Here is a 13,047-nt window from a genome sequence, read left to right on the forward strand (position 1 = left end):
AGATAGAGAGAGAAGAGATGACTGTAAGATCTGGCTACATTGCTACCTCTGCCGCAGAGGCCATTGCAAGGTAGGATTTTCAAATTCGGACTATTTTGCCACAGTAAGGGATATTTAGAGAACACTTAGAAATGACTCTAAGAAAAAAAATGGTTGCACATTCATAGCAGTTGGGGGTGGGATAGCGAATAGGAGAAATTTGCTCCAAAATAACTTGTGCTCATTAGTGCTACCAAAACATCTGAGGTAATTTATGAATGCTATTTCAGCTACAATCAGCGTATTATAGGCTGGAATTATACCTACCCTGACTTCCCCATGGGCTGTCATGCACACATTTAATAGCTATCTCTCCATTGACTCTAGGAAAGACTTCAAAAATAATCTGATTATATCTCTTGCCTTCCTTCCTCAGACGTCCCCCTTCCTAGGCCATCCACTTGCTCAGGCTAAGCACGTGGGAGCTGTCCCTGGCTCCTCTTTTGCTGTCCTAATGGCACACAGCCAGCCATTTCTACTCACCTGATGCTACTGCCATGCTCAGCTGGAGCACTTCACCCATGGCCTCTATCATTGTGCGGCCTTACAAGTCTCCCCGACAGTGGCAGGAATGAGTTTCAAAATGTGTGAAATGCCACCACTGCCTGAAGGCACTCCGTCTGCCTTTGTATTTTGAAATAAAATTCAAGATCCTAGCCATGGCTGGCAAGGCCATCATGCACCTGGTTGTACACTCAATGCACATGCACACACACGCACACACACACACACACACACACACTCACACACACACACACTCACACACACACACACACACTCACACACACACACACACACACACTCGCCCATGCACACACACTTCCATACGCACTCCACACCCCTCCCATTCAAGCCTCATCAACCATCTCTTGGTGCTTCTGGTCCATGCTTTATTGGTCCTGCTGTTGGCTTTCACCATAGTTGAATCATCTGCCTACTGTTCTTCCCACAACAGCCCCAACATTTCTCTTTAGTATCATTTAGGCCTCTGTCCTCAGAAGAGTCTGCCCAGCCTGCCTGGAACAGTGCCCCACACTGCTCTACTCAACTTTCCTTTCTTCTTTTCTAAGGAACTTATCACCTAAGGATTACGTAAGGACCTAAAGAGATGGCTCAGCAGTTGAGTCATTACTGCTGTAGCAGAGGACACGAGCTTGGATTCCAGCATCCAGGGTGCCTCTCAACCACTTGTAACACTAGCTTCAAGGGGTCCTGTGCCCACTGCTGGCATTCATGGGCACATGTATGTTCACACACATACACACAGACACACACACACACACACACACACACGTGCAAATAAAATAAACCCTTAACTATTATTTACTTGTTTAATGTTTTGCTTATCTCCATTGCTAACATGCAAGCTGGTTCTCCTTATGACTTAGCACAATGTCTCCTGGTTTGCACACTCTGTACTTATGTGTCTGTGATTTCCAGAATTCTATAAGCTAATCAAGAACAGGGACCTAACACCGACAAACATTGGCTAAGTTGATGGAAGTGCAATAACTTCATGATTCTTTTGCTCAGTTCACCTCACCTTGATTGCTTTTTGAATATTGATGCACGAATCTCTTATGGTTGTCAGCAGCTTGTTGAAGCGCCCCATCTCTTGGACAAGAACGGTGTTCATGCTCTGAGTGTAGGTGGTCGGGTACCTCCTCATGGCAGACTCGATATCAAAGTTGTTTGGCAGCTTACCCAGGATGTCACCAGCAACTTCATTTACTACTTCATCTGACGACTTTGCCCCGGAACCTGATGAACGAGACTGAAGAACCCAAACTGTTACAAACATCCTCATAAAGGTCAAAGGATAGCCGAGAGGGAAAACTGTTGGGTAAATCTAAGAACGAATCTATGCATGCTATTGATAATTCTTCTCCACATGAGATTTATGAAAACGAGTGTAAGAGCCACAGGGAATGAAGTTTTGAGAGATGATCGTGAGTCGGGAGGAGGAAGAACGCGGGCTGCATCCTGAGGAGAAACAGGACCTTAGGGAACATCTGTACGTCCCACTGCCTGGCTCCTTCTGAGGCACACATTTCCCTTGACCGAGCAGCTGGGCAGTGACAAACACTAACACCCATGAGGGGGAAATGTGACTGTGTCTTGAGAAAGCTTTCCAGAAAAATCTATTTGCCAGTAACTGATGCACACCGGTTGCCAAAAGCAGAGGTACAGCTTTCTCCTTGAGCCTGTACAGGGCAAAGAAAATAAGCTCCCCTCTTCTAGGAGGCTCAGAGTTATGTGGCAAGGACGGGCAGGCATTGGCCATTCCCCTTGGAAGCTAGGAAGGAGCAGGTGATGCAACTTGTGCCTCATATGTTTATAGTGGCATCTTGCAAATGAACTCATATTTTCTAGAATGGCCTTTAGAAAATTCTGAGAACAAATATACTCCTTGGGGTTTGCTGGGAGAATAAGCGCTGCTGGAATATATTGACTAGCTCACGTTTTTCCAGTCCAAGAAAATATCTTTAATCTCCTTCCTGTTTTACATTTCGTGGTCTCTTTACAATTAATATTAGCTATTCCATGCTGTGAACACTATCATTTTTCGATTTCTACCTACCTGTCACACACCACTAGAGAAGCTTATAAAATCAGACAATAAAACAATTAAATGCTGGCAATTTTTAATTGCCTGCTAGTAAAAAAAAAAACCAACTAAGAACTATGCTCATAAAATAAGTATTTCTTACAGTCCCAAGGTACTTAGTTTACAATTCACATATAAAACAAATGATAGGAGGGAAAAAAAGATCATAAATACTGTGCCCAGACTAAATGAAATGTCTTTTTTTTGTACTGTATTTACAGAATAATTTTCATTTTGTATTTTGACCTACATCTAAAATAGCATAAATGCATTAAAAATCACTGTATTTCATAGCAAGACCTGTACCTTCCCACTATAACACAGAAAACACAAAACCTATTAAAAATTCTCTCTCTTTCTCCCTGCGCCCCTCTCTCTTCTCTTCTCTCCTCTCCTCTCTCCGTCTCTCTGTCTCTCTCTCTCTCTCTGTCTCTGTCTCTCTCTCTCTCTCTCTCTCAGTCACACATACACACACACTCCAGGCCTATAACCAACCGAAAATGTAAGAAAACCATTCCAGCAACTCAAACACACTTCTTTCCTCCACCCAAATCAGTTGGGGTGGTAGATTTTAGAAAGTAGTGTTCACTTGGCAAGAAGCACCAGGCTATAAGGTGCTGCTCATGTGAGGCTCTTTCTCTCGGCTTCTCAGTCCTACCACCTTTGCTTTCACAATCACCACTCACAGCTTCCTAGTCTCCCCCTCCCCCCCGTGGGCCCTCCCCCCCCCCCCCCCCCCCGCATACTGGTAGTCAAAACTGCAGCCTTACCTGTGCTAGACCCCAGGTTCTCAACCTATGGGTCGCGACCCCCACATGGATGGGGTTTGTTGAACAACCCTTCCACAGGCATCACCTAAGACCATCAGAATGAGTTCCAGGACAGCTAAGGCTACATAGTGAAACCCTCTCTTGGAAACTCAAAAAGACCATTGGAAACCACAGACGTTTGCATTCCAATTCATAACTGTAGTAAAATTTCAGTTATGAAGCAGTGATGCAAATAATTTTATGGTTGGGGGTCACCCCAACATGAGGAATTGTATTACATGGTCTCAGCATTAGGAATGTTGAGAACTGCTGTTCTAGACAAACACTATGCCTCTAAGCTACGGTTCAAGCCCCAGCCTTTACCTCCCATTTTTACTATTTAGGCAAAGGAGAAGCTGGAGAAATGGCCTGGCAACTAAGAGTGCTTGCTGCTCTTGCAGAGGACTCAAGTTCAGTTCCCTGCCCCAGGTTGGAAAGTTCACAACTGCCTGTAATTCCAACTCCAGGGCTGCTGACTCTCCCTTATGAGCCCTACAGGTACTCACATACACAGGCATAGACACACATAAAACAATACATAGTTAAAAGGTGGGGTGCATGGCCCACTGATGTGCCCAGGCAGGCCTTGAACTTGAGATCCACCTGCTTCAGCCTCTCAAATGCTGGCGTTACAAGTATAAGTTGCCTCACTGGTTGTCCTCCTTTTATTGAGGAAAGATGAGTGGGCTCTATTTTAAAAGAGACCTTGCAGAACTTAGTCTTTTCAGAAAGCCTACGCCATATTGGTTTTATACTTTTCCTTCTTAAAATAAAGTGTGGCCATTAAGCATAAACCACCAAAAAAAAATGACTGAAAAAAATTACACTCTTGACTGTGGTATCTGCCACTTCTGTTTTTTCTCTGAGATAGATGTCTTAGCTAAAGACATTAGTGCAAAAGTCTTGTCATCATTAACTAGCTCACAGAGCTCTGCCATTCTGGTCTGTCTCTGAGTTGTGACTCAAGAGCCACTGCCTACCCATTATGAGAGTCACACTTGCCAATCTGCGTCCAAAGATTATGAGACAGGCTGCTTAATCACACACTGAGGGGGTACCCTAGTGTATTCAAACTTAATTGTTTGGCTCTGAGTATTTTCTGTTGGAATGAGCCCACTGTTTTGTGGGTTCTACGATGTGACACACACCTGCAAGTTTAAATAAAGCCAAAGACACTGAGGTAGTCCTGCCATCAGCGCTGTCATATATGACAAGCAGGCAATGTTCCTCAGGGCCGATTTATCCATGTTTGGTCATATACTTTTCTCTGTACTCTGGCAGTAACAGGTTTTCATGTCATCAGTGTGTGAAGTGGACATTAAAAATAGTTGTTAATGGGTATACCAGCAGAAGCTAGAAATAAAGGCTTTGTGGACCCATCAATTTATGGTAACACACCCCATAACCTCCTGATTCTTGGCCTTTCCCGTGACTCAGGTCTGACTCATCCATAGAATCTGGAAGGACAGCAGCTCAGAGCACAGGTTTTAGAGCCAAACCAACTATGGCCACACTGCTTGGCTTTGAGTCTAGGCTTGAAACTGGACTCCAACATTGGTCAAACTACTTGTGTCTCAGTTTCCTCTCTAGAAAACTGGAACTGCAATGGCCCTTCATTCCTTGGGTTGCCCTAGGACCACAAAGACCGAGCTCTCTTAGCAGTGTTAGCGAGGGCCAGCACCGTAAGAACACGAAGCATCACCGTTTCACTCTGGGAAGCCACACAAACACCTGCGTCTGCCTGACTGAACAGCTGGGGACCCCTGAGTTTATTTAATCTCCATGGAAACTCTTGGCACCTAGATTAATTTCTTTGCAACAATTACAAGCAAGCAAGGTTATCCTCCAAGGAGGGAGAATGCTTCTCGCTGGACGCAGGATTAAAACTGTTCAATGCACTGAGCGTTGCCCACATTTAAGATTTTATCCTTCTACCCACCTGGGCCCATTTGTCCCCCAGCAGGGCTGCATGCCTTCCACCAATAAACTGTCTATTTAAATGCATTTTGTAATATTGCTATCATATACATAAGTATTATGACATCTAATAAAACCGTGTAAGGAGAACTTTTTATGCAAACTAGGTAAAATGTCCTTGGACAGTAAAAAAAAAAAAAAAGATGAATCACAAAATAAGCAACTGCTGTTAAATTGGTGGGAGACTAGAAAATAAAACAGGTAAAATGCTACACAGACCCTGCTCCCAAACTGCTTCCCAAACATTTTTAAAGTGATGAAAAGAAATGAAAGGGAGCTAACGTATGCTGCATTGGGGGCAAGGCTTAGGCATGAAAGCAAAACAAACAGGAATTCCTAGAAGCAGCGGGCTCAAAGAGATGCTTTTGGTCCAAAACAAGACTGATGAAAAGAAAATGCCAGATGCCCACATTCTCTGTGCTGAAGTCCATAATTAAGGGATTATGTGGATTTTTTTTTTTAACTTTGAGAGCTTCTTCACGTTGGCAGTTCTGTCAGGAGCCCCTGCTGGAGGGAGGGGCAGACAGATCTGTGCTGGCTCTGAAGCAGGATCGGTGCTCCTCACAACACACACCTGGGTGAGGAGAATGTTATCGAACAGCAGCTGGGTCTCCGACTGATCCTTAGTGATGTCGGCGTTGGCATTCATCCCAAAGATCTCTGGTGCTGGGGTCAGTGGCAGAGTCTTCGTGTACTCGATGTAGCTTTTGTGCTGCAAAGATGAACGGCAACAAGTCAGGGGGTTAGACGGCAGTTATGAGGGAGAACTTGGCTCAGAAATAATGCTTTTCAGTCTGCGAGCCACAGAGTGGGAGAGCCCGTGAAACTTCACGCAGAATGCTGTCCCTTTCTTTCAGCCAGGGGCAAGGGTTCAACAGTGTGGGCAAGATTAGAGAGAAAAAGATAATGTACCATTCAAACGAAATTTATTATTATTATTATTATTGTTGTTGTTGTTGTTATTATTATTATTATTATTATTATTATTATTATTACAATGAAAGAGAGTTCTGGTAATGTAATTTAGAAACTCGTCCTAGCAATGACAACGGGAGACAGAGACCGGTCAGTTGGGCAGGGATGACTCCGCACCAGAACTCTAGAAGAGAGTTCAGCCTTCACGTCCTTACTGTCGCTTAGACTGAGCCCCTCTGCTTACAGGCTGTGTGAGGACAGCCTGGAACTCCAAGGAAGTGCCTGGACTCCTTGAGTTTGGACAACTGGACTCAGCAGCTCACGTGCTTTCCTCAGCCTCCACTCCATCTCTGCAGAAGTCCTTTAAGCTGTCCCCAGACTAAGAGTTCATCGGTATGTATTTCCAGGGCCTCTCCTCTGCCTGCTGTCTTCTCTCCTCCCCTCCCTCTCTCCCTGTCCACAATCCCTCTCAAGTCCCCACCTTTGAATCTATTAAAAGAAAACTCTCTAAAACGTACCCTCTTGTAGGCCGAGCAGAAATTTCATTCTCCACATTTGAAAGACAAGACCCTGACAGCCACTGGCTCAGAGCAGTCTTGGTGGCTGTCAGCTTTCCAGGACCCTGGTCCCCTGAGACAAGCTCACTAAGAGCTGAGAAAGGCTCTGTCACTCTTCAAGACACCCCAGTATTTCTATGTCATTAGACAAATTTTTAAATTTTTTTTTCTGGTGACTTTTTGGGTATATGTGCTGAGAAAGGGCCTCACTATGTAGTCTGGCCTTGAACTCTTCTCGTGCTTATTTTTTTTTCCCTTTTTTGGAATTTTGTTTTGTTTTGTTTTTTGGATTTTTTTTTTTAAATTTTGAGACAGGGTTTCTATGTGTCGCCTGGCTGTCCTGGAACTCTCTCTGTAGACCAGGCTGGCATCAAGCTCAGAGATGTGCCTGCCTCTGCCTCCTGAGTGCTAGGATTAAAGATGTGCTCCACCACACGCAGCTTGGCCTTGAACTCTCAATCCTCTTGGGTTAGCCTCCTTAGTGCTAGGATTATGGGAACCCCCTGCACACTCGCCTGGCTGATGACTATTCTTTTGTTTATCACAGTTAAAATAATCTTTTCTGGTTCATTCTAGTTTACTCTCATCATGGAAAATAGACATAAATTTAGAAATGAAGGTTATCTACATTTTATGATCTGAGATACCCACCTTTAATATGACACAATTTTTTATTCATATATGCATACATTTTATAATATATTTATATGAATATATATCAAAATTTATATTTTCTGAGGCTGGAAAGATGGTTCAATGGCTAAGAGCATTTGCTGCTCTGGCAGAGGACCAGGATACAGGTCCCAGCCCCTCAGCTTATGGCCGCCTACAACTCCAGTTCCAGGGGATCCAATGCCCTCTTCTGGCCTCTTCAGGCATGACATACACACACACACACACACACACACACACACACACACACACACACACAAATAAAATTTAAAATAAAAAATAACCAAACCATAAAAAAACCATGTTTTTACCAATGTCCATATAATCATACATAAACATCCATGAATGCATGTCAGTGGAGGTTTTATCAGTAATAGTGTTATGATGCAGGTCATGTCACATACATATCCCCTTTTTAAACTACCTGACTCCTCATCATTATTGGTCTTGTTGCCCCCAGCATCAGCCATGGTAGGTAATGGGTTGGGGGCTCTCAAGTTACTTTGCATGTCTCTCATGCATGTGGCCGCGGGTTCAACCTTAATGCATGTTATTTGCCCCTGGGAATCAACTCAGAAATGATTGGGGTATGATGCTGGAAAGCCTTTGAAAGCGTGTTTGTACTATTATTCTGAAGGCAGCACCACAGGTGGCTATCTGCCTTCTGTTTTGGTGGTCCTTGACAGGTCAGGCAACGGTGCTGAATCTGCTTCCTTGTTTGTAAAGGGATAAAAGAATGATACGAAGCTAATTTGATGCTGCCGTGAGATCATGACTTAGCACTAACTGTGATACAAGTGTTAATTACTACAGGTAACAAGTGATAATTATTACTGATAATATTTTATGATCCCCATCATCATGCGTATAATTTGAATCACGACAAGATCCTTTTACCCAAACATCAAGCTCATGGTGATAAAATTTCAGGTTATTAAGTGAACTATCTCACACCACAGTGACTAGGAAACTCCTAACTCTCCCTGCACGTGGTGTGTGCCCTGTACATATATAGCTTAGGAGAGCATCAGCTAGGGCGAACAGCAAATTTAAAAGTTTGGTGGGAAATCACCATTAAAAACTACGTCATCAATCTCCAGGAGTTTCTTGTTTCTTTCTGCTTTTAGGTTTCTTAAAGGGGTGGGGGGAGGGCATACTTACATCACCAGAAGGCGGGACGAAATAGATGCCACTCGAGTCAAATTGGTAGTCTGGGTTTTGAACTAATTCTGTGCAGAAGAATTTGTTCAGAATGCTGCGCAGCGTGCGCCGGTCCCAATCGTCCGTCACCCGGCCTCCGTAATTGCATTCCCCGGTCATGTACCGAAGAGCATCGTAAGGAAGCTCCTAAGGTTGAGAACTGCAGTCACCAGCCAGTTAGGAGGTACCGGTTGCACACGGCACGGCAAAGTGCCCGTGTTCGGCTACTGTAGTTAAGCTAAACATCTTCCTATAAGCTTGCAACAACACCATCCCCTTTCACATACGTTCCTGCTGATTATTGCAGTTCCCCCTGCCCCCTTCCCCGCCCCCCCACCCCCCCCAAATTTCTTCCTCTTGTTTTATTTCCTTCCCATTCAGCCAAGGCTGAGACTAGAACTCCTATATTCTGTTGCAACTTGTTTATTATTCAATAATATAATTTGAATTAGTAATAGTTTTAAAATGCTAGTGAGGGGCTTAGATGTATATATTTTGTTCACGTTTGTTCTAACATAATTCAGGACATTTTCTTCTCTCTTTACCATATAATATCTAAGTCATTTCACTCTTTTCTCTTCCACAGGTATCACACGTCTGACATGTTTCCTGTTGTAGTTCAATTCTTAGCATTGTTTTCCTGGTCTCCTAGATTGCTTTTCTATGGCTTCCATTTGGCAACTAAAATCAAGAGCACAACAGCAAGGCGATGGTGGGAGCACGGTTTGGATGGCCTCTCTGGGAGGGTGCTCCAGGCTCTCTGGCTTTTGGGAATTCCAGGTGTTTCTTGCCTGTGACAGCCTAATTTCCTCACACTTCCTACTTCACAGAGCCGTCTTTCCTGTGTGTGGGTATAACACCTGTCTTACGGAACGTCAAAGCCCATGCTGGGGCCAGTCTCTCTGTCTCTTGGCCTGCAGATCAGGATATAGCTCTCAGCTGCAGGGCCGGGCTCCCCCCATGATGGTAACGGACTAAGCCTCTGAAACTGTAATCAGGGCCCCAGTTAAACACTTTGCTGAGAATTGCTGTGGCCATTGTGGGCCATTGTGGACAGAGCAGTAGAACAGTGACCAAGAAACTATTCCTTTTCCTGTTGACTGAGTTCCTCACTACGCCAAGTTTACTGAGAGTATTTTATCATTAACGAATGAGAGATTTTGTCAAATGAGTTTTCTGTACCTACTGATAGGATCTCATGTTTTAAATTCTCTTTAGCATGTTGATACAGTGGAATTGATTTTTTAAGTGATAAACCAAACTTGCATACTTAGCTATTTTAATTAACTTCCCACTATAGACTACATTTTAAGGTAGAATATATTCTCCAGATATTCAAATTGCTAATGACGAATGTCCCTCACTGGTTTTGTATAATTATTTGAGCTCGGATACCCGCTCCTCTGGCACTGTATTTTGCCTCTATTATTAGCTCTGTTCTTTCTTTTTGTAGGTTGTTACTCTAATAAAGCAGTTCATCCCGTTTATGATGCATTTGAATGTTTCTGCCACTTGAGCCGTCCATCTTTATTTACATAGTCCGTTGTTCGCTTTTATTGAAGTAGAATTCAGTTCTCCTCGTTTGCAAGTCTAAATTAAAAGTTTGAAACTTTTTAATTTCAGTGATAGATTTAATTAAAGATAGCCAACTAAATCTGAGTAAGATTCTTCCAAAGGTTAGGCAACTTGCTTTAGAGGTGGGGGGGGAGTGCCCCATTCTTCTAGGCACTTGCAATGGTTTACAGAACAGCTTTCAAAGTTTCAAACTTGTTTAAATCCAGTTGACAAACAGAGAGAGTACAGGCCATCCTGCTCTGTGCTTGATGCTCCTGTGAGAGGGAGAAAGCAAGAGGAAGAAAAGGGCAAGGTGTGGAGGACTGTCACCACCCCTCCAGTGAAGTCTGTGTGACAAATGATACTGTGCAACCCAAGGCAAAGAACCCTACTCAATGGGAGCCTCCGGGAATGGGTCTGATGCTCCTGCCAGGAGGAATTGATTGTTGTTTTTCTTCTCACTTGTTTGTTTTGCAACATTCTGTCTTTGTGTTCTCTTTCTGACCTACTTTCTTATCAGGACTTTTCAGACATAACTGTGTTGCTAGGAGACACCCTAACTTGGGACTGCAGCCAAGGGCCATCCAGGTTCTGCTCCACTTGTGAAAACAAGCATGGCTAAGAATTAACCACCAGTTAATAGTTTATATTATGACTTACAAACAAAGTGTTTAAGAAAGCTCCAGATAGTGACAAGAGGAGCTAAGAAAAAACTGTCTTGACTCACAGATGCTTGGCATAATGACAGGAACATTGACCTTTGATAAAGACCTTTGACAAAGCACATGCATACTGATACCAATATAATGACCTGAGAATGATGGTTCAAGACTGATGACAACATTTTCACTCTGCATCCTGTATCCTGAATTGTGTATGCCTGACTAACTTCCTTGAAATAAAAAAAATGTAACCACAAAAAACACCCCTCATTTAAAAGAGGTATAAAAACCTAGCTTCTTTGTCTGCAAAATACACTCAGACTAAAACAGTATGTCTGGGTTTGTCTCTGTTTGTCACTTCGCCTTATCCTTGTCCACCGACGCTTCGAGAACTCCCACTCCCAAGGACCTACACCCGACTGAGACGGTCTGTGGCAGGGGACGTGAGTGGAATGCAGGGGACGAAGAGAAGGAAGGAGGAAGAAGCGGGAAAGAAAGAGTACTGGGAAAAGTACCCTAGGTGCTGAATAAGAACATCTCAAGCTCAAGGCCTGCCTGGCCTATAGAGTGAGTTCAAGGCCAGCCTGGGAAAGGAAATCAAATGGAGCTTCATGGGAAAAATAAAAGGAAAAGGAAAAGAAAGCACTGGTGTGGTGAAACATGCCTTCAACCCCAGTACTTGTAGGCTGATGTGGAAGAATTTTCGTGAGTTCCAGGCCAGCCAGGTCTAGGTACTGAGACCCTATATCAAAATAGAAACAAAAAAAAAAACCTAACAAAAGTCCCAGCGAGATTCAAAATTGTGACAGGTGAAGGGAGCCGGATGCGACATCAGGCCACCTGGCCTTCTTCCAGACTTTACTCCTCTTTTTAAATGGTTTTAAGTAGTTTGTTTCTAAACACATAGTCCAGACTCAAAAATAGAAATTCCATTTCTCAAAAAGTAAGTTTGTGCTCCAGAAAAGAAGAAAACTGGTCATCCTCCTGACAGGTCCCACCTCTAAGCCTGGCTAATTCACAGTATTTTCATAATAAATATAACACCATTACTTTCAAATCTCCACAGGTGGCTCTGTGTCAAAATAAATGATAAAATACAGGCTCCTTAGAGACGAGCTGGCATCCTAACTCCCACCTGAAGCAGTTATAATTTCCTGTTAGAATAATGTGCTACTTAGTTGGCTGTTGGGAATTACCTTGCAATTTATTTTATAAGAGCAGAATTCATCAGAAGCCCCTACTCACACTGCAGCAACACTTACTATATGATAAAGAGCAAAAAGGTAATGTCCTCACTGTGCTGTTTATGTACCTCATACTGGTTCAGGAACATGTGGAGCTGCTGCACGCTGATCCTTAAGTCTGTCTCATTGAACTCATAAGGAATATTCCACCCCAGGGGTCCGAATTTCCGTCTCTCTTGTACCAAGGCATGAAAGAAACAGAGGCCATAAAGCAATTTCTTGAATTCCTCCTGTAACGAGAAGAAATTGTCCCATGACATTTTCTTCCTGTGAACATTGCTTGCAATATTTTTAAAATTAATATAGTTAAATTCCTTTGCTTATAAATGGTATGAGGCTCTTTCATCCCCTAAAATAACTATAGCACAAATGCATTTCTATAGCTACATCAGGCAAAAGTGTGCGCATCCATACTCAAAGCCAACCGAGCAAGTCCATCTAATTTAAATTTTACAGGATTTCTTTTTTGTGTGTGTTTATATGTGTGTTCCAACTGAAGCAAGACAAGAATTATGAACTCTATGTATAGCCCAGACCGTTGTGGAGAAACTTCAAAGGAGGTAATTTGACCTAAACTGGCAGTTCTAAAACCTTCAAGAATGCTGAATGTTAACAGCCGAGCTTGAGGTAGGGCTGTGCAGTGATTCCCTCAAAGCAACTTCTATGCTGGCAGTCAGCTTGCTCTCATCCTCCCTGGTGAAGGGTGAAGGGAGGTGGTGGAGGGGGCAGTGGTAGCAGACATCTTCACTAGGAAGGAAGAAATCAATGGGCCATCAGAGTTGACAATCACAACACCCGGGGGCTGTGGGA

At 43.4% G+C, this 13,047-nt stretch overlaps 1 protein-coding gene across 4 annotated transcripts in view; it reads right to left on the bottom strand.

Moving 5' to 3' along the window:
- DNAH7 (dynein axonemal heavy chain 7) overlaps positions 1–13,047 on the bottom strand; it is a 253,702-nt gene that overhangs the window by 20,829 nt on the left and 219,826 nt on the right. For all 4 annotated transcript variants that reach the window (XM_084779440.1, XM_084779442.1, XM_084779439.1 and 1 more), the window contains 4 exons: positions 12,306–12,467; positions 8,739–8,924; positions 6,008–6,145; positions 1,583–1,813 (listed from right to left, as the gene is read on the bottom strand). In XM_084779440.1, the coding sequence (XP_084635566.1) occupies positions 1,583–1,813; positions 6,008–6,145; positions 8,739–8,924; positions 12,306–12,467 (717 nt within the window). The remainder of the gene's footprint in view (positions 1–1,582; positions 1,814–6,007; positions 6,146–8,738; positions 8,925–12,305; positions 12,468–13,047) is intronic.

This window comes from Acomys minous, assembly GCF_964271855.1.
Source record: "Acomys minous genome assembly, chromosome: 4".
NCBI lineage: Eukaryota > Metazoa > Chordata > Mammalia > Rodentia > Muridae > Acomys > Acomys minous.